Here is a 22464-nt window from a genome sequence, read left to right as displayed (position 1 = left end):
GGAGTCCTGGAGGCAGCTGGTAGCACATCCTAAAAAGTGGTTGTGCTGCAGGTCCCCTGGGAGGGGAACTTCATCACGTCACATGAAATTCATCTTGAGATTGCTTTAGAGTGCATAATAAACAAGATTTGACTTGTTCTTACCAATCAAATCAGAGTAGGATAGTGAGAAATAAAACCAGACCTTAAAAACACTTTCCCCTATCCCTCCTTTCTTCCTGGGAATAACTTTACTTGTGATTTTCTTGACCTCCTCCTCCTAAGCAGTGCAGGGGGATGGGGAGTGGGAGTTACAGTCAGTTCATCATAGATTGACAATCCTTCCTCTCACGGGAAGAACTTTCCCTGCTCCAATGTGATGTCCTTCCCAAAGGAGACAGTCCTCCATGAACTGCACCAACACAAGTCCTTCCCATGGGCTGCAAGTCTGCATGAATTGCTCCAGCATAGGTTCCTCCCATGGAGTGCAGTTCTTCAGGAACAGACTGCTCCAGTGTGGGTCCCTCATGGAGTCACAAGTCCTGACAGCAAACCTGCTGCAGCATGGGCTTCCCACAGGGTCACAGTCTCATTTGGATCTCTGCTCTTCCATGGCCTCCATGGCTGCAGGAGCAAACTGCACAAACATTTTTTCCCTTTCTCAAATATCCCAGAGGCACTACCACTGTTGCTGATGGGCTCAGCCTTGGCCAGCAGTAAGTCCCTCTTGGAGCTGTCTGGAATTAGCTCCAGCAGACATGGGGGAAGCTTCTGGCAGCTTCTCACAGAAGCCACACCTTTAGCCCCTCACCCCCACTACCAAGATCTTGCCATGCAAACCTGAATCAGCCGTGGAAAGATATAAGAAAAGTTTTTGAAGATTCATAGCATTTGATGAGTAAAAACTAGAAGGAGTAATGAGTTACTTCAATTTCCTGTGTTAGAAAGAAGAGCTGTTTGGAGGCCTTGGAAAGTACTTAAGTACCTATTCATCTGGAAGTTGGTTTGTTTAGGGGAACTTCATATAAAACATTGTCTTTAATGGAAGTACTTACAGGTCTTGGTGAGCCCACCAAGTCTTTCAGGTGTCTGAAGAAAGAGCATCAGATTGATGGTGCTTGAAATGGAGATTCACACCACACCATAAACACAGCACAACAGCAACATAAGTTTACTCAGTGCAGCAGTGCTGAAGGAAATGCCTTTGCAGTGCAGCGAGCAGTTTATTGTCTATCATTTCACTTCTTGACTCCTCTGCTTGGACCAAGATACAAAGCAGTGATGGCAGTGGCAGAGAAGTCACCTTCTTTCTTGTTTCTGTGAACACAAGTATATATTGCTCCTACATTCAAAGTGATATCTGCATTTGAGCTTGTCTGGTGTGCAAATGTTCTCATAACACACATTGGTTTAAAAGAGACAGTTATTAATAACCTGAGGTTAATAGACAGGTAAATGTACAGTTGTTAAAGGATGGATAAACCAATATTGGAAAAACTTCTACTTCAGGGTTTTTGTGAGTGTTTTAACTGCACAGTAAAACAAGAAGAAAGAAGATTATAATCAAAGCATTTCCATCTTAGTTGTAAACAATTACAGCAATACTTGCATAGATGCCACATTAGAAGAAATTTACTGGATTCCATTCTAATGCAATTAGAGCTAATTTTGTTCTTTAAATGAATAAAAGGTCAGCTAGTAAATCTAGTTTATCTCAAGTCCAGGCTTCAATAAATTGTTTTATTTAATTTGTTGTAAAAGATCTTATCCTTAATGGGCCTAGCTCTTATTGGTTTGCTTGGGTTCTAAAATATTTATGACCACCTTCTTAGATATGATTTGAATGATATGTTGGAAGGGTTTTTCACTGGTTTTCTTTTTTTCCACTCCAGTGTTATCAAGGTAGATTGCTAACTGAGTTAGTGTAGGAAGGAACTAGAGATGCTATCTTTTTTTTAAAAAACAAAACAGAAAACCACAGCTACTATAGCCTTTTACATTTTAAGTTAACTGCAAATGATGAGCAGGTTTTAATACTTTTATTCAATTGCATCATGGTTTCTTTTTTTTTTTCCTCTCTTTTTTTTCCCTAAGCACATTAATTTTCCATACACATGAGTTTTTAAAAAGCATACCTATTGATAAGGTGGTGACATTCCAGCTACTACCACAGTTGGCATAAACTTCATTAAAAGTACTTGCTGTAATTTTTTGATACTTCAGATAAATTTATTCCATGTTTAAATAGAGTTTTTAAGAAAAAACATATGGCTTCTGACACTGATGCCAAACCACAAAGCAGAGTACCACTCACTGTTTGCTATTTCAGTGCTTCTGTGACTTAAAACCAGAATATATATTTTTTTTGTGTGATATCAGCTTCCAAATTTTACCCTCAAATTTCAGACTTTTTCTCCAGACTCATACTGTATTCTATCATAGCTCTGCCATCAGCAGGAAATGTGGAAACTAGGCATGAGAAGGGCAAAGATAGGTATTTTAGCAGTGTTTAACTCTTAAACCTGACTTGCCACTCTGATGAAGTTGCCCCTTGTTTTACGTTTATTTGAAGCAAAACCAGATCACACACATGTTCAGATATGGATACCTGTCTGTTTACAAAAAAGGTATATTAAATAACCAGTGGATTGTAAAATAAAATCCTAGAAGGATTAAGGGATAGAAAAAGTTTTGTTATCCAGATATTTAATTGACTACACTAAAGCTTTTTATCACTTGGTACAATATTATCATTCTAGGGCAGGTTCAGGAGGTTGGGGCATCCCTTTTTTCTATGGTATATAGCAACAGGACAAGGGGTGATGGGATGAAGCTGGAACACAAAAAGTTCCATTTAAACATAAGAAAAAACTATTTTACTGTTGAGGTGAGGGAGAGTGTGGAGGCTTCTTCCTCGGAGGTCTTCAAAACCAATCTGGACATGTTCCCGTGTGACCTGATCTAGGTGAACCTGCTTCTGCAGGGGGGTTGGACTGGATGATCTCTAAAAGTCCCTTCCAACCCCTACCATTCTATGATTATATGATAAGGCATAACTTAAGTTCATTTGGAGACTCACTTAAAGTTCATTTGGAGGCTCACTCGACTGCATGATATCCCCATGACAAAAGCCACCAGCATAGCTAGCTGACATTCTTTATAGGGATTCTCAAAATCAAATGACAATACAGACCAAATTATTTTGTGATCAGCAGATATGATCTCTTTGTGTAATCTTGGTGACCCAGAAGAATACTTTTGCAACAAAGGAACCTGTCCTGTCCCTTTCTGGTTTATTACACTGAGTTTCTGTGATCATCCATCCAAGAACTTCTACCTCAATAAGGTGCTTATAGCATGTATTTTTATAAAAAATAGCATGTGTCTGGAAAAATGGAAACCTGGAAGGAAGTGCAGCTTGAGAAAATCTCAACATTGAAGCTACTTGAAACACAACTGGACTGCTGGAGGAGTTTATTTTCCATAAATTTACATGCTTTGGGTCATTATTGGTACTAGCTCAATGTTTTGTTATTTTAAGTGTAACCACAGGTGGGCAACAACTGCAGTAAAACAGTTCTTTATTCATACTTTTTGATATGCTGTAAAACTTTATTATCTAACTTGCAACATGCAGAGTACCACCAAGTTTATTATAGGGTAATATTCTCAAAAAAAAACAATGCCTAAACAATGAATCTTCTACCTACAAGCTTAATTAACTAATTAACTAAAGAGTTGAGCAGCAAAACCTCCTGAGTTTCCCTGAATTTTCTTGGGAAAATGACACACACACGCATACAATCAGACTTTGGAAAGGTAATGACACTAAGGGAGGAGAGAAGGGGAAGGTATTAGCAAGTCATCATAGAATGGTAGGGTTGGAAGGGACCTTTAGAGGTCATCTAGTCCACCCCCCCTGCAGAAGCAGGTCAACCTAGATCAGGTCACACAGGAACATGCCCAGGCAGGTCTTGAAGACCTCCAAGGAAGGAGCCTCCACACCCTCCCTGGGCAACCTGGACCAGGGCTCCCTCACCTCACAGTGAAATGGGGTTTTTTTATGTTTAAGTGGAACTTTTTGTGTTCCAGCTTCATCCCATCACCCCTTGTCCTGGTGCTAGATACCATAGAAAAAAGTGCTGCCCCAACCTCCTGACACCCATCATTGAGATATTTGTAAATATCAATAGGATCCTCCCTCAGTGTCCTCTTTTCTAGACCATCTATCCCCTTTTTATTGCCCTGGTTGAAAACAAGAAAATGGGCAAGGACTGTTCCCCTGAGCTCGCTGGGGATCTGTAGTTGCTGCTGTAACATGAATATGTATTTTTGAAATCTTCTCAAACTGCTGGGGAGTTGTGAAAGAAAAAAGCCAGATATCGAAGACAAGAGTTTGCTATTAGCTTCAATTAAAGTAGAAATCTGCCCTATGTAGTTTCCAAGAATGCAGCTAATTTTTACAGTATCATCTTTGGTGGATATTGAAGGAGCTTTAATTTTTAATAGGGTTGTTATCATACGGGTAAATCAGACGATGTGAAGAAACTTTTGAACTTTGTGTGCTGTTTAATGGAGAGCCACTCAGACTTTGTTAATTTAGATTACTGTCTTCGTAGTGTTTGCCCACAATAGCTGATTAATGGGGTTCATTAACCTCCCTGTGTAGGCATATCCAAATTGTTTGCCTCTAGCCTTGGCTCACTACGTGTGGCTGGGGAGGAAAGGACTGGCCTTTTATTGACTTGTCAAGCCATAGGTTTGCATTACCAGCCAAGTAGCTCATGACCCATTCCATTTATTTCACTGTTTTGTGGTGGGGAAACAGGTAAAGGAATCCTGCAGGAAGCCCCTCCTTCCGCACGCTTTTATGAATAAGAGCAGTGTTTGGAGCAGTTAAGGCACCGTGACCAAATCCTCCCAAAGAAGTAATGCAAGCAGCATGGGGCTATTGTGGGACTCAGCTGTGGGCGGTGTTGGTTACCCTGCGAGACGTTGCTTATTCAACAGAAAGCTCTGGAGGAGAACTTACTGTGGAATAAAAAGAGGAGGGAAAAAAATGATACTTCAGGGAGAAAAAATGTAGAAGCATAAACCACTGTTTGGGAGAATTAAACAATAGGATCTGATTGGGCAAAAGTCTGTGTTTATTGCAGGGCTAATAGGTGTCCCAATTATTTTACAGTGTAGCACTTAGCAGAGGAAGGCCGTGTTAACAGTCCGTTAGCAGAGTTCACGCTCTGGGTGTCAATCCAGCTTGTGCTGTAAGAAGGAAAAGAGCGTGTAATGGTGAAATCATTTTTGATATGATCAATAGACCACCTAAGCGAGGAGTCAGAGTAATGAAAAATGATCTTGCTCCTCTCCAAGGCTGCAGAGGTGTGCTTAAGGAATTCCAGTGATCTTCACAGCTTTCATAAATCTTGTGTGTGTCTGTGTCTGTATATACACACCTGCATTCTTCTGCTCTGTAGTCTTTTAAATTATAAGAGCTGGAGGACTGATTTTCAATGTCTTTATAACAACTGAATGTATTGTAATGAAGATATTGTCTCAGCTGTGATTCATATCCCTTTCCCCATTGTTCTTTTTTAGTGTAACATATTGGCCCCAATCCTGCAGTAAAATCCCTGTGTGTGGTCTTGTATCCATCCAAAAGTCTCCTTCACTTCAGCAGAGGTTCCCCAGCCTCTCCCTTGCTGCAGGATTGTGGCTTTTACATGAAAACAAAAAAAAAAAAGTGAAGAATATCATATCCCTTTTACCAAAACAAGTAAATGATCATTTTTGTTTATATTTCTAGAGATGATTTAGAAGAAATATTCCTCCCTGAGTGTGAGTTATTTCTAACTTCAGATGTAATCCTTAGCTTTTCCTTCTTTTCTTTTTAATTACTAAAGCCACCCCAACTAATTATTCATCCTGTTTATGGTAGGTGGTAGGCTGTGGCAAATTATTTTCATTTTGCTGCTGGCCACGTTTGGGTGATGACTCCAAAAGTGAATCCATAAAAAGGTTTGAGTCATTAGAAAACAAAACAACTTACTGAGAGATTTTTTTTTCTGATTTTGCTGCTTATTGCTCAAGAGGAAAAAAATTGTATACTGTATACCACAATTAAAAAAACAACCCAAACTTCAGGCAGGTTTAGACACATAAGTCAATTGCTTGTGTAAATGAGCATGAGCAGCTGCCCTTAGTAAAGCACAACAGAAACTGATCAAATGTATGTGAAAGTTTACAATGGTAGATGGGTATTTGGTTAATAAATAGACTTTATCTCCATAGAAGATAACTACAAGAGGTACTGATTTGGTCTTTGACAGAGGTGTTGCTTTTGTTTTGTTGGAGTTTTTAAACAAAAGAAAGGAAACTATATAGACCCAAGGATTCATGTGGTTCCTGGGAGCTGGATATGGGACAAGAAGCCACAGACACAAAAGAAAACAGTGGTCGTGCCTGAATTTAGACAAGTTGTATTGTGAGCAGTTGATCTTCAGCTGTATGGACCCTTCCAGATCAGGACTGATCAACTTAGTTCTTTCAAAAACATGTCACAGAAACAAGCTGGAAATTACAGCATCATTTTCTGGTAGTTAATAGACTTTGTATTCTACACTAATTCCCATTAAGGAAGGTAGATGTAGGACTGGTTTATGGGCAAGCTTTTAGCTCATGCAACCCATAGCACTTCCCCAAACAAATGACAATAAAGGGCAATTTTCGAGGAACACATGAGAGGAAGCTTGCAAAGACCTTATTGGTATAAGTATGTTCTACCAACTCCTGGTTTTGCTGTTGAGAGCTCAGCAAAAGGGGATAATACCCCAGGTGGTTTTCACGTTGAAGCTCTGAGCAGCTTGTTATTGATGATAAAAGAGAACAGAAGATGAAAGATACCAAAACACCACACTACCAGCTCAGTTTTGTTTTGTCAGACTGACGCTGAACCATCCGGAGGTGTAAGTCAGAATGGTGAGAAAGAATGGGAGGGAGATTTAAGAGTCAACACCATAAAGGTGTTTGTGGTTGTTTGGAGAAGTACCCTGGTGTAAGAGATACAGAGGGTGGAGGCCAAGGGTAGAACTCTGTTTCACTTAAAGCAATGGAAAAATAAATGGTAAAGACCTTGTAATTTGGTTTCAAGAGTACAAATGTCTATAAACCAAAGGAGTTTAGCTAGAAATATCATCTGGACTGAAGACCTGATGGCTTCAAAAGTGGTGTTTTCTGCCTGTGGGAAGGGAACACTTGTAGCAAAATGACTACAGGGTGAACTGTAGGAGTAACTCCTTCCAAAAGAACTTTGGGAATAAGCATCTTACTTGTAGGAAAAGGATCTGTTAGCAAAGAAGGTAGATCTTCAAGGCAAAAGACCATGGAGGTGAAATCAGGCTTCAAAGAAGTCAAACTGAATTAAATGTTAGGAAGGATATTGAGCAAATAGGAAAAGAAAGGCAGAAGGAGTGGCATGGAAATAAAGATAGGGAGGAGGGGAAGGGTAATATAGATATGAGCCAAGAACAGAAGGAATACTTTCCTTCTGATCCTATTTTCATTCTCTCCCTTACTGAGGACAAGATTGATAACAGCAATAGATTGACAGTGGTGGAAATTACCATGATGAATTGGGAAGCAAAATACAGAGACCTGTACACACTGAAATCAAGAGATGGGATAACAGAAGAACTGGGTCATGAATTTGCAGACTCAGCAACAAGAAATTTTCAATACATTTCTTTTAATTTTAAAGTGCACTGTTTGTTAAATCTATTTTTAATAAATAATAGAAAAAAATAGAAGTGCTGAAGAGAAGAAAGGAAAAGTAATCTAGGCACCCAGTGACAGCAGTACACGTAATTCTAAACCCAATTCTGGAGGAAGGGCTGGTTAAAGGAGGTTGGGGCATCCCATTTTTTCTTTCGTATCTAGCAACAGGACAAGAGGTAATGGACAAAAGCTGGGACACAGAAAGTTCCACTTAAACTTAAGTAAAATCTTCTTTACTGTGAGGTGAGGGAGCCCTGGCCCAGGTTGTCCAGGGAGGGTGTGGAGGCTCCTTCTCTGGAGTTTTTCAAAATCCACCTGGACATGTTCCTGTGTGACCTGATCTAGGTGGGACCTGCTTCTGCACGGGGTTTGAACTAGATGACCTCTAAAGGTCCCTTTCAATCCCTCCCATTCTGTGATTCTGTAAAGGCTTAGAAGTAATGGAATAAAATACAGACTAGAAGTGAGCCGTATCAACAGGCTCAATATCAGTCCTTGATAAAGCAGCTGATTTTCTAAGTTAGCCTAGTCCAGCTGGCAGTCTCCGCAAGAGATGTGACTGGCAATGGCTGATGTTTATTGCCCTGTGCCTCTGGTATCTGTTTCCACCACCAATGCTGAGAGCAGATGCCTCCACCTCCCACTGCAGAGCAGTTTCCACTGGACTAGGGAAGCAGTCACTGGATGCAGGATCAAGTTGCTTCTCCTTCAAGGGAAGGTCTCATCTGTGTTGAAGAGGTGGAACCACTCGCATGTGCATAGCTGGAACAAAGTTGACATCTGTCCTACCCTTGGGAGAAGGGATGCTCTCTTCTGGATGAATAAAAGATGGCAAATCTGAGATGGATTTCAGGAAAAGGTTTAATACTATCACACAGGACATTCGTAGTGAAGCCAGCAAAGACGGGATTAGTAGAGGAACTGCTCAGCAGTAAGGAACTAGCTCAAAGGAAGATAGCAGCTGAGAGTTGTAAGAGGGCTTATCTAACCAGAGAGGAGGTTAGTAGTGAATGTGCCCAAGGATGTATTTCAGGACTGGTTTGATTTAATAAATTCATTTAAAGTTTTATCACAGAAGGAGATAGAAGAGTGATGCCTTTTGATGATCAGTAAGAATGAGGATCTAATGGTTGTTTGGGAAGTGCTACATCTCCTTTAGTAGAAGGGAAGAATGGTATTTAATTCAGTAAATGAAAAATTACAGCTAAGGCTTTGCATTTGAGGTGTACCGATAGGCAGAAGGAAAGAGCTGATCCGTAGGTGTATCGCTGCAGTAGGTGCATTAGGTGAGTTGATTGCAGAATGACAATTGCTATCATGATGCAATTGTGACCATAGTATGCACTCCAAGAGGTAATTTCAACAGAGATAGTGGAAGTGTCCAGGCCATCATGTGAGAACTTGTTGATACTTCATCTGAAATGTTATATTTCATTCTTGAAGACAGTTTCTGTTCAGGAGGGATGAGTTGGGACAAGCAGGTGCAGAGGAGGACTTGGAGCACTGTTGGGGGCGTCTATTACAGTGATAAAGGAGGGCAACTGTTTGTGTTTAAACATGTGAAGAGGAGGTACCATTGCTGGCTACAAATACCTCAGGTAGGTAAACATGAGGGACACATAAAGCTATTTAAACTAAAAAACAATGTTGACACAGAAAGAAATGGAACTTAATTGGATCTGAACACAGCCTAGGAAATCAGAAAAGGTTGTGGTACCACCAGAGCAGTGAGATCCTGGAACAGGGTAATGTTGGGGACAAAAACATTGTCCAGTTTTAAGGTGAAGCTCAGTAAATGTGTGAATGAGATCAGGTGATACAATGCCTGTGAAATCACTAGACCCGTTTGCCCAGAAAGGGATGTTTGTGGGGTTTTGACATGGTGATAACATGGATACTGAGCTCCATGTACCCCGCCAAAGGTCACCATACTTACATGGAAGTTGTGCCATTTGTATGAGGCCAGGCAGTGGCAGCAAAAATGGGTGATATCTTGGAATAAGTGTTCCAAGTTCATTTTCCTTAATAAAGAAGTTTCTCACATTGCAGGTGATTTACCACATCGAAGTTTAAGTGTAAATACTGAAGCCTTTTCCCTTGCAACATTGCTGAGGGCTCTGCTGGAGGTGTGATACATTTTGGCACTCCACAAAGGCAGGAGTTGGTCTTAGTGTGTATTTGTGGAGCTTGCATTTCCCGGTGTGTCTTGTTTGCCCTGAATAAAATATTCAGCAGAGCATAAGAGATAAAAACTATATTTCCCTTTCTAAAAGTAATATGGGGAATTAGCCTATATTACAGAGCTTAAATTACACTGATTCTCCTGCAGGGTTGGAATAAAAATTTCAAAATCACCTGTAATCTGTGAAGAATCTAAACCATATGGAAATCTTCCTAATTCCTCTGGGTGTTTTTGACACTCTTGCCCATAGGTCTCAGAGTATTTAGGGTTTTTTTTTTTTCTAGTGCAACAATCTCACTTCCAGGTGTGAGATTTCTCAGTAATAAAGTAGTTACACCACTTAACTTTCTAAAGTCAAAGAACTTACAACACTAAGGGGATAACAATACCAATACATAATAGTATCACTTGTAATAATCCAGTGGAGTTGTACTAGTTTTAATTATGTCAGTTCAGTTGGTAGAGTCATTTTCCTACATACAAGGAAAGGACCCCTTTTAGCTCTTGCTCCTTGCTTAAAAATGGGTCACAGGTTCAGAAAAGAATTAGGACTTTTCAAATGTTGTTCTTCCTTTGGGCACAGAAACAGCTTCTTTGGAGCTCTGTCTCTGAGAAAGATTGCTGTGATTTTTTACCAGACCTTTCAAAGTACTGATGCAACCTTTCTTTGGAGCTCATCACTCGTAGCGATCACTCAGCCCTGTGGCTCATATCCTATTTTTGAAAAGCCATTTCCTTTGGGTGCACATGTCTCTTCCCTGTGTTTATATGAAGCTTTCAGCCGTAAGGAGCAGAATGAAATAAAAAAAAAATTACTTCCAAAGATAGAAAACCATTTCACACCTTGGAGGCTCATTTTGCTCCAGCTGTAGCATGTTACAGCCCATGCCAGTTAGGGGTGATTATAAACCATCTGACCTGTCGCCACACTTACAATCTTGATAGAATTTGCACTTTGCCTGCAAGCCAACACTTTGTTTTCATCATGTTTGGGTTTGGATCTGTAGCTGTGAAGGGGGTGATTGCCCTGGAGTAACGACTGAGATGGATTTTGGTTCAGTCTGCCATTATGAAGAGGTGTATCAATGCATTCAGTTATAAATATGCTGAGGTTCTGTAAGAAAGACAGTCCCTGATAGCATTTAAAAAGAAATCCACAGTGAATTTAGGTTGGACACAACCAGATACACAGTGTTTACGTGAATTCTCTTGTTTTTTTAAAGGGAGTGGTAACCTCTAGTTATGATTTACAGAGGCTCTTATTACCACATCTATTCCAAGGATTTTCTCACACCCCTTCATTCTGGAGGAACTGTTTTGATTCAAAAACAACTTTTAATTGACTTTTTATCTCTCAGAGTAGAAGATGATGTTTGTGACATATTGCCAGGCAAGCAGCCTTCAGAGAGATGTAACTCCTGTCTCAGGACTCCGAGTGTGTTGATGGTGGTTGATGTTCATTTTGTTTTGTGTTTGTGTTTGATTACTTCAAAAAATATTAATCCAGCCTCCGTTTTATTATTTCTGGATTGAGGTGGAGAAGGAGGTGAGATGTTGTCTTACTTAGTATTATACTTCCAGACTGTTAATCATTATGCAAGTGCTGATTTTGGAAGTGTATGAAAAACACATTTGGGAGAGAAGGCAACAATGTATGTGTGGTGATGTCCAAATGTAGAGTTTAAATCCTAGCAGGGACCTGGGTAGTAGGAGGACTGAAGCTTTGCTATAGTGTGATTCTACTTGCAGTGTGCCCTGTGCCTCACTTTTCCTGTCCATAAAATAGAGCTCATAAATCTTGCTATCATTTACATAGTGTTTTGATATCAGATTTCTCTCTAAGTCTGAGGTAATATTAATTATTAGTCGTGGGACTGCCATTTCCCTTTAATTTCTCCCCACCTCCATATTGCCGTGTGTGCAGCCCCTTCTTCAGGACTGAGGACAGGCTCAACCACCCTCTCTGAGATTACTCCATCGCTTCTAATGGCGTAGCACAAAGCCATTCATTTCCCCACTCTGGAGTCTGAAGTCTCTGAACTTTATTAGCCCAAGGGAGTGGTAGGCCCAAGCGTGCTCCAAAATGCCGATCTCCTGTTTTGATAACTGAGCTCTAAAATCAAGATAAACAAGCTGCCCTATATACTGAACATGTCCTAATTGCACACGTTGAGCAAAGCAGCCGATCGATGAGCGTGTGTCACCCGCTAATGAATATTTGTAGTTTTGGAAGATTTCATACGTGAAATTCCTTGTCCTTCTGCAGTTATTAGCTGAGTGGCTTCAAAGGCCCTGTTCAGGAGGAGAACCTGGCTTTATCTAGACCAAGAATTTCATATGTTAACTGGGCATGGTCACTCTTACTCAAAGTCTATTAGCTAATAATTCTTTAAAACTGTTGACAGTGTGTGCAAAGTTGTGCTTAAAATCCTATTAGCTGTACGTTTCTTAGTCTGGACTTGGGAAGGGTTGATTTCCTGAACAATTCATAGCAGGATTTTGTTTACTTGGAGGAGGTAGAAGAGTGAGACAGAGAATGAAGGCATAATGATATTTGAAACCATCCAAATGGCTCTTGCTATGCCAAATATTTTGCTGTCTGTCCCTCTCCTCATTTTTATTATTGCTAAGATTTATGATTTTTTTTCGTTGAGAGGCGGCTCTCAAGTCTTGAAGGTAACTTGAAAAACCATGGCAGTATTGCCACCAGCCAAGAGCTTAGATGTTCAGCATTGGGAACCAGGGCTCTCTATGGAAGCAGTGGAAAGAGGAAGGCATGGATGCATGTGAGAGTTGGGCAGAGGTTCAACAAGGACAAGTGCAAAGTCCTGCACCTCAGGATGAAAAACCCCGTGCACCAGGACAGACTGAGGACTGACGTGCTGGAGAGCAGCTCTGCAGAGATAGACCTGGGAATCCTGGTTGATAATAAACTAACCATGAGCCAGCAATGTGCCCTCGTGGCCAAGAAGGCCAATGGCATCCCGGGATACATCAAGAAGAGTGTGGGCAGCAGGTCAAGGGAGGTTTTACTCCCCCTCCACTCTGCCCTGGTGAGGCCTCATCTGGAGTCCTGTGTCCAGTTCTGGGCTCCTCATCTCAAGAGGGACAGGGAACTGCTGGAGAGAGGCCAGTGCAGGGCCAGCAAGATGATCAGGGGACTGGAGCATCTTCCTTATGAGGAAAGGCTGCGGGAACTGGGGCTGTTTAGTCTGGAGAAGAGGAGATTGAGGCTGGGGCATCCCTTTTTTTCTATTGTAGCTAGCAACAGGACAAGGGGTAATGGAAAGAAGCTGGAACACAAGAAGTTCCACTTAAACGTAAGGAAAAACTATTTCACTATGAGGTGAGGGAGCCCTGGCCCAGGCTGCCCAGGGAGGTTTTGGAGGCTCCTTCTCGGGAGGTTTTCAAGACCCACCTGGACATGTTCCTGAGTGACCTGATCTAGGTTGACCTGCCAATTTAGTGGGGGGTTGGACTGGATGATCTCTGAAGGTCTCTTCCAATCCTACCATTCTGTGATTTTATGAGTCACAGAATCACAGAATCTCAAGTGTTGGAAGGGACCTCAAAAGATCATCCAGTCCAACTCCCCTGGACCTCAGGATGGTCAGTCTGCTCAGAGCCACATACTACAACTTTTATTAAACCAGAAACACATCATGGACATCGAAGAGCCAGGCAAAGCTTTCCTTGTGGGATGTAACAGTGGCTCCTCGGGTGTACTTGATAAACAGGAGACAGAGGTTGGATTTGATGTGTAGATTTCTTCTGATAATAGGACTGACTTCCTTCTGCAAGTCACAGGCAATTTATGAGTCTTGCACTTTGATTCACAGTCTAGCACCTTACTGACAGCTAGAAAGAGCCTGAGCTCCCAGATTTAGGTACCTGAAGCAATCACTAGGATATGCAGGGATGTGAATGCCTTCAGCATTGCTGATGGAAAATCATCTGACACCTTTTAAAGTGTGCTCTGCTCTCCAAGTTTCTGAACTTCCTTGGTTTTAGTTTTCCTCCCCTAATCACTCATAGCAGGTCTCAGAATGTAGGTGCGATGCTACAGTTGACAGGTTAGGCAGGAATACCAAACCCATTGCTCTGTTTTCTTGTACTAAGTCTGGTTTTACAGTAACTTGGCATAGTTCTGATATAGTAGCACAAGCGGCGTGTCTGGGGAGACGAACACTATTGTCTCAGCCAGGTATTAAATCTTGTGTAATTCCAAGCCTTTCTCAAATGATGGCTTGGATTATTGACTTGAAATGCAGACAGTGTCTTTGATGGTAGTGATGCCGACTTTGGAATATCACGGACTTGTGAGGAACTCTAAAGTTGAATGTAAACTTCCCATTGACAGTGGAATTGTACTTCCCTGGTTCTCGGGAGTTGTTGGAGTTTGATTTTCATCATGTTTTTCCTACTGCTCTCTTTTTTTTTCGCTTTCCTAAGATATTCTTCTCTCTGGAATGTCTAACCTTTCTTTAAATCGCCTGCTTCCTACAGTCCCATCACGAACCAATTGCACTCCCACAGTTACCATTCAAACATAAATAAGTTAGTTAAATGATTTACCAAAATGTGGTAAAACAAATAGACCTATCCTGTGTTCTGTTTGATTTGTTTTGTTTTGTTTTCTAAAACATCCTTTTCCTTCTCTATGTTTCTAATCTAGAGCATTATAGGAAAGGCTTTTTCTGTCTTGTCCATTAAATCGCATGCACATCAGTAACACTGTGTATCAACATTCGTTAGTAAACGTTGGGTCTTCTATGTATCTCCCTTCCTGGGCAGGATTTTTCTATACTGTGTATTTACTAGAGCTACATCCTGTCTACTTCAGCTACTCGAGTAAGTAGCAATATTTTAACTGCTGAGTATATCGTGTGCGTCATTTATTTGTCCTAACTAGATCCACTGCTGATTTCATAAACATTTGAGGAAAGAAATACCAAACTAGCAAATATTTGGAGAACCCCCTAATGTAGGATCTTAAGACGACGATATCGTCTCTCAGACTGAAGATTAAAATCAGTGCTGTTCACAGCTGATTAACTTTCCTTTCTAATATTTCCCACAACTTGGGCTAATGTAATAAAACTTAATGAAACAGGGTTTAGTAAAGCCACAGAGAGTATTTATATGACAGCGAGCTGTGGAGTGGTTCAGGGTGTCCTTGCGTTCACTTTGCAATGGCTCTCTGCTTTATCCCGTCCAATGGATGGGTGTAGCAGTGACAGGAGTCCTTGCACTGGGTGCTGTGAGTTAGCTGCACTCTGTTTTCTTCATATCTAGTTGCTGATTGAGAGTGAGGGAGCCCTGGTCCAGGCTGCCTGGGGAGGGTGTGGAGGCTCCTTCCTTGGAAGTCTTCAAGACCCACCTGGACACATTCCTATGCGACCTGATCTAGGTGGAGCTGCTTCTGCAGGAGGGTTGGACTGGATGATCTCTAAAGGTCTCTTCCAACCCCTATCATTCTATGAATCAATGATTCTATGATTGTGGTTGTTCTTTCCCATAAACTCATAACAATTCTCATTTTTGGTCCCTACAGAGTCATCAGCAAAGTAGTGTCAGCTCCAGAGAACAAACCTTCTACTCCAGTGAGCCGGCCCAAAACACCTCCACCTGTGCCCTCACCGGTACCAGCTCCTGTTCACGTCACCCCTCCTCCAGCTCCAGCTCCTCCTCCTCCACAGCCCACTGTCTCACCAGTCCTCATCCCACCTCCCTCTCCAGCTGTCTCAGCCGCCGGAGGCTCCAAAGCTCCGGTTCGGAGCGTGGTGACCGAGACCGTCAGTACTTACGTGGTAGGTAACACACACACTGCTGTGTTCTGTCCCAGTGCTGTTCATCTGTTGAGTTGCTGAGCTCCTGGGTCATTCATCAACCCAGACTGATGGTGCCTGGATGATATTGCTCTCTACTTGTGCTATTGTTCTCTACTAAGCAGCTCTTTATTCAACCCTGGCTTCCATAAACATGTTTTGAGGGTTTAATAACTTAAAACACTACTACTTGGATTGATGTTTTTCCTTTGTTCCCATTTCAATGTTTTAAGTTTCTTGTAACAAGTCCAGTTATATCCCACTTGCTATTTTCTGCTCACTGAGCAAGAGCATTTATTTTTAAAGGTGGAATTTTTTTGTAGGTGCTTTTATAAGCACTGGATTGAAACCTCAAATGTCAAACTCACCATAGATTTTGCTGTCAGTCAGGTGAAGTACAAAAACCTCATACAACATCAAGAATGTGACTTAGCCCTCATTTGAAGTGTGTAGAGTCCACTAATCTCTTCTCTGCTTTCCTTGACATACAGAAATTGCAAATGTTTGTGCATCTCAGAAGGTCTGCAGGTAGTTCATTAGTCTGCAGTTCATTAGTCTGTTTGACATGCTCTGAGCTTGGCCTCTGTCTGGTAGCATTAAGACTTCTTCCTTCTTTTAGAAAAGACTCCCATCTAACGTGATGTAGGAACTACATTCCCTGAAAGACCATGGACATAGCTCTGGGCAGGACTGGGATTGCTGTGCTGCTGAAAAATTCTGCTTTAGGTAGAATGTAAAATGGAAGCCCTGAAGGTTTCTGATTGTTGAAGAGCAGCAGATACCATTAACTGCAGGAGCAGTGCTGTTATCCTCCCTGTCCTGGCTAAAGTCCTGTCTTGGCTGGTGACACCTTGCTTATCTGCAGTGCAGTGCAGGTTAAAAATCTCACCATTTCGAACACCTAAAACTTGCTTTTATTACAGAGTTTCCTTTGCTTCAGTTGCAACATACACATGATTTTTCTCTTTTTTATTTCCTGTTTTTATAATGATTCCTAGTGTAAATCTACCCTGCTGTTTCTAATGGAAAAGGTGCTCTTCCCTGCTGGACTTAGACTGTTGTATCATGTTACTGGTCTCTATTTAAACAGCTGCTACATTTCACTCCCAAGTTAGTTACAGTGCTAGATGACCTCACATAGGCTGTGCATATCTTTAGGGTGCAGGATACACATCCTTGCCTTCTGTATCACAGGTGTAAATGCAGTGTCACTCTTAATGTATTGCAGTAGTACCCAGAGGCTTGGAAATTAAGAGGAGAAACATTTCTGAAGCACTATGTCCCATTTTCTTCAGGAAGCATTAAAAGCAAGTCATTTAGATATTATGTTAGTTCAAAGAAGGAAAACTCAAAACTTTGCCAAGTACTTCCAGTGGTAGCAACCTTAGTGCATTATGGAGAATTCAGAAGACATGTAGGCTCCACATTATTTCTTTTACAACATTAGAGTTGAAACCAGGACTTTACTGCATTAGGATCCATCTAAGTGCACAGGCAGAGAGACTCACAATTCTTCTAAGTCAGAAAGCTGAGAAAGATGTTGAGGAAGAAGGGCCTAATTAATAACTATGAGATTCATAGAATTGTTTGGTTGGAAAATACCGTCAAGGTCATCAAGTCCAACCACTCACCTCACACTGCCAAGCCCATCACTAACCCGTGGCCCTCAGTACCTCAGCTACATGTCAAGAGATGGGGACTCCCCCACCTCCCTGGGCAGCCTGGCACAGAGGCTGACAACCCGCTCAGGGAAAAAGTTTTCCTAATCTCCAATCTGTCAGCTGAAAGGGAAGCCTTCATCTGAAGGGAATCCAAGACACGGAATGATGAAATGGCTTTCCCCAGGTTGCACAGGAAAGCTTTTATGGAGATAAGACCGGAGCCAGTGTGACAGAGGTGCACAACTCAGAGGTGCAGGGGAGGGCAAGATAATGGTTTTGTAGTTTAAAAAAGAAAAGATAGGATGTGGGATGTCCCCATAGGATAGCATCTGAGTGAGTGTGTTCTGATCATTAACTCACAGGTTTGTACTAAAATAGCATTCAGCAATCACATACTGTCCCCTCCTTCCACAACCTTTGGCTTATTAAGGAGTGAGAAGTTACGCAATCTTTTTAACATCCTGATTCATCAGCCCAAGTACTTGTTTGTTAGACAGAGCACCCTGTCCCTCTCCAGCTGGGGAAGCTGCAGCTCAAGGGCTGTGTTCAGTGTTGGACCCCTCAGTCACTGCCAGAGGGACACTGAGGGGCTGGAGTTTGGCCAGAGCTGGGTAGCGGAGCTGGGGAAGGGGCTGGAGCACAAGTGCTGTGAGGAGCAGCTGAGGGAACACAGGTGTTGAGCCTGGAGCAGAGGAGGCTGAGGGGAGCCAGGAGCACTTTCTTCAACTCCCTCACAGGAGGTTGTGGCCAGGGGAGGTTCTGTCTCTTCTCCCAAGTAAAAAGTGATAGGACAAGAGGAAATGGTTTCAAGTTGCACCAAGGGAGATTTAGATTGGAGCTGAGGAAGAACTTTTTCCCTGAGAAGGTTTTTAAAACACTGTCCCAGGCTGCCCAGGGAGGTGGGGGACTCAGTGTCCTCAGAGATACTGCCAAGCCATGTAGCTGAAGTGCTGAGGACCATGGGTCAGTGATGGGCTTGGCAGTGTTTAGTGGTTGGACAGGATGATCTTAAAGGTCTTTTCCAACCAAAACGATTCTATGAAAGTCTGAGGCCGGTATTGTGCAGACAAACATCCCTCCTTAAAACTCATTTTGGAAAAGTTAGGGTATCTATTTTGTAACGGGAGGAGATGGGGCAGTGCTGCCTTCACCTGGCAGCACCGGTGCTTGAGGCAGACAGCACTTTGGATGGGTACCTGCCAAGTGCTGTGCCACACTGCAAGTGCAGGTTGGAAAGGGCTGTAGCTATAAGCCTGACAGCCCACAGCATTGTTTCTCTGCAACACCATGGCACACCTCCCTCCTCAGCTGGATTGTCCCTCAGAAATGACTAGGGACCTTTTCACATCAGGCACAGATGGTTTACCTGTGGAGCAAATACTTCTCTACCTGCTTAAAATGACTTTACAGATGCAAGATTAGATGTCGTAGATAGGAATGATTACTGCAATCAACCAGCTTTAGAATTGAATCCATTGCATGATGTTGCCTAGTCCATGTCACTGTTGGGAAGGAGCTTGTGCCCTGCCTAATGTTCCAGGGCTTTGTATTTTCTAGTTAAACCAGCAGAAAATTCAGGGCTTTAAGAAGAGTCAGTCAAGAGTGATGTGTTGGTTGCAGCTCTGGTACATTCCTATTGATTTTTGGGGAAGTGGTGTAAGATGTATAGACCACCATGTAGTGGCTTTGCTTTTTTTTTCCCCCCTGAGAGCATTGGGACTTTTAATCTACTCGTTTTTAATATCATTTTTGTAAGCTGCATAGATAGCAGAAAGTTATTGCCTTAGATACATGTAAATGCACAGAAGCTAAGAACAAAAAACACTTTCTGTTTTTGAGATTCAGTGATAAAGTGTAAATCTGCTTAAAGGGAAGTTGCAGCCAGGGTAATGCCAACATTTTGTGCTTTATATTGTTAATTGCACTCCTTTGGGTGGATTTTGTGACATTTTGCATGGATGTTTTTTCCCAAAGAACTGTTAAAAAAAACACTTGAAATTTAAAAATACAAACAATGGGTCTAGCCAGGATATAAACATTAAAAAACACTTCATAAAGCTCTGAATATGATCAATCCAGTAAGCAGCTGCCTGGTACTGTAAATGATCTGCCTTTCTTGTTTCGTTTACCCTTTAGTAAATTGTACTACGACATAAATGTCATAAGGGGAATGGAAAGTTACTCAGTAACAACTTTTTTTATATCCTGATCTTATCAGCTAGTTGTAGTTGAAGACTTTGGCTAATAAGTAATACGGCAATACATACCATTGGCATTGTATATTTTACATGCATATAGGACTGTTATCTCAGGCAGGAGGCTGCCAGGGCTCCTTCTTGCCATTAACAGGGTAGAGTTTAAAAGTTGTGATAGTATAGACAGAGAAGGAATTGTGTCCTTAAGCTCTGGCTGCTAAGATGTGGGTGCCTGTGCTTAGGTGAGGTGGTATAACTGGCTTTACTGGTTTAGAGGACAATACAGAGAAACGAACTCTTGTCATCGTGTACAGGATGGGAAAGTCAATTAAGATGTAATGCTGAGCACTTATGATCAGAGAACTCATAAATAACAACAATGGCTATTGAACAGCTCTGTTGGATAAGCAGGAAGCTTTAAATTAAGAAGAAAAAAATGTCAATTTTGCTGCCTGCTTAGCCCTGAAACCCAGCTAACTTTCCTTTTCTTTGCACCAGATCCGAGACGAGTGGGGTAACCAGATCTGGATCTGTCCTGGCTGTAACAAGCCAGATGATGGCAGTCCAATGATAGGATGCGATGACTGCGATGATTGGTATCACTGGTAAGTTGCTCTCATCCATCCCATTCTACTGCTCCCTGGCAAATTTGGGCTATATTATGAAAGCCTTTCTTTTTAATACTTCATGACACTGGGAATATTTGAGTTGCTACGTCTAATTTAATAATCTGAAAGATATTTTTATCTGTGTTTCTCTAGAATTTGAAAAAGCAGATTTTAAGCCGTGAAGGAGAGTTACTTTTTAATTAATGGGCATTGGTGATAACGGTTGTTTTTGAAACTGCTGGGAAATATTGCTGATTCCAGCAATTTTGTGAGAACTACAGGATTATGAGCATAGTGTATACAGAGAGACATTTCAAATTATGAAGCATTGTATGAACAGTAATATAAATGTCAGCCCTTATAAAAGGGTTGGAGGGAATTAATCACTTTTTAGGCGCTTTCTTAAACAGTGAGGTTTTTTTGCAGATGTGTTAAAGAAACACTGGAAATTGTTTTAAATCTGGCCTTTTATACCTGAAATTGCACTCGTATTTTCTACTAAAATACCATTTCTTGTCTAAGTGTCTTCTTGATACATTTTTTTTTGTTCAAAGCAAGTGGGATTTTTTAGGTTTCTGTTCGATCATTCATTAAAATAATCACAGTATCTGAAGGGTTGGAAGGGACCTCGAAAGATCATCTAGTCCAGCCCCCCTGCCTGAGCAGGAACATATATATATATAATAACATAATTGCTATATTAATTTAAAGGCCAGATCCTGTCTCCCACTGAAAAGTTTCATTTCTTTGAGTCAGAAACAAGAGTAACATAACTCCACTGAGATGACGTGGTATTTTCCTCTCCTTCTTAGGCCTTGTGTTGGAATTACAGCTGCACCCCCAGAAGAGATGCAGTGGTTCTGTTCTAAGTGTGCCAACAAGAAGAAGGATAAAAAACACAAAAAGAGAAAGCACAGGGCACACTGAAGACTTTGCAGCGGACTGAAGTCGTGCAGTCAACGCAGCACCTTCCTGCCCTGACTCCATTGCGGCCTGGCTCCGGCCTGCTCGCGTCTCACCCTCCATCACCGGCTGTCAGGGTTGTGACTCTGGAGTGAATCAGGGGCGAGGAGATGCTCTCTGTCAGGAGCTGTTGTGTTACATGCAGGCCATCCGAGCCCAGGGGGGTGGATTTTGGTACATGCTGATGCTGTGTTTCACCTACCGAGGGAAATTTGCACAGAGCTATACGAAGACTTCGGTAGTTTATGGTACCGCTCCCGCTCCTGTGGCTCGGCAGCAACAAAGATGAATGTTGTAAATACAGATATCTGTCCTATCCTTTCTCAATTTCTTATTAATCCCCCTCAAACCTTTGCAGTAAGGTGCAGAGAGGAGGAGAAAATGTAAATTGCAGTAAGTTGTAAGCCGAGGAGACCTTCTGGAATGATTTCTGTAGTCTGGATGCAGTTCAGCCTCTACTCCTGCTGAGCCAGATAATCATAACATGGGAATAAAAAAGTGGCTGGTAAATATTTTTGTGACGAGAATATATGAAGCTTTTTTCCTTGATTTTTAGTACTAACATAAAATAAACACGTTCAAGCTTTTGTGATATATCTTCTATTTTTAAAAAGAAAAGTTTCTATTGTGTCATTTTGGTTTTTTGTTCTTCTGTGTGAATTTATTTCAGTGGACCTGTAATATATTTTATACTTTGGTTTTTGTTTTTTAGTCTTTTGTCAGTGGACCTTTTCATTGCTTGTACATTTCATTGGTGTGTGAAAACACTTCCCATTAAAAGATTCTCACACATGTAAATACCTGATATTTATAAAGTACCTTTTTTTGGTTTAATTATTATTTTTTAGGGCTTGAGGATTTTTTATTTCCCTTTGCCTGAGAACACAACCCTAGCAGCTATTAAAAGCCCTTGTGACATAGGCCTGTCCTTAATGGCTTTAAGGGATCTGCCCCAGTGATGTGTGCACAGGAGGAGTCGGCCAGCGCCGTAATTAGGCCTCGATTCAGATTCTTAAACGTGTGGTAACTTCTTAACAAATGAGTAATCCTATTGCCTTCAAGGAGCCTGTTCCCACACTTGGCTCTACGTGTGCTTAAATGCCTTCAGAATTGAGGGTTTAGGCCGGGGGCCTCTGCACTTTCAGTGGGAGCTACAGTGTGTTCAGCTGGAGATGCAGATTTTCTTACCTTTTTTCTTACAAGTGGTAGTAAGTTTGCCAAAACAGGCTCCTGTTTAGATGGAGGATGCAGAATGGCATTGAGTCCAGAATACGTGTTT

The 22464-nt window shown here is 41.6% G+C and overlaps 1 protein-coding gene across 2 annotated transcripts in view; it reads left to right on the top strand.

Moving 5' to 3' along the window:
• TAF3 (TATA-box binding protein associated factor 3) overlaps positions 1–21803 on the top strand; it is a 117780-nt gene extending 95977 nt beyond the window's left edge. For both annotated transcript variants that reach the window (XM_062020187.1, XM_062020190.1), the window contains 3 exons: positions 15485–15740; positions 20113–20219; positions 21035–21803. In XM_062020187.1, the coding sequence (XP_061876171.1) occupies positions 15485–15740; positions 20113–20219; positions 21035–21149 (478 nt within the window). In that variant the 3' untranslated portion in view covers positions 21150–21803. The remainder of the gene's footprint in view (positions 1–15484; positions 15741–20112; positions 20220–21034) is intronic.
• Positions 21804–22464: the final 661 nt, after the last annotated feature.

This window comes from Colius striatus, chromosome 1, assembly GCF_028858725.1.
Source record: "Colius striatus isolate bColStr4 chromosome 1, bColStr4.1.hap1, whole genome shotgun sequence".
Classification (NCBI taxonomy): domain Eukaryota; kingdom Metazoa; phylum Chordata; class Aves; order Coliiformes; family Coliidae; genus Colius; species Colius striatus.
The sequence above is the reverse complement of the archived record's forward strand: the minus strand, read 5'-3'. Positions and strand labels throughout refer to the sequence as shown.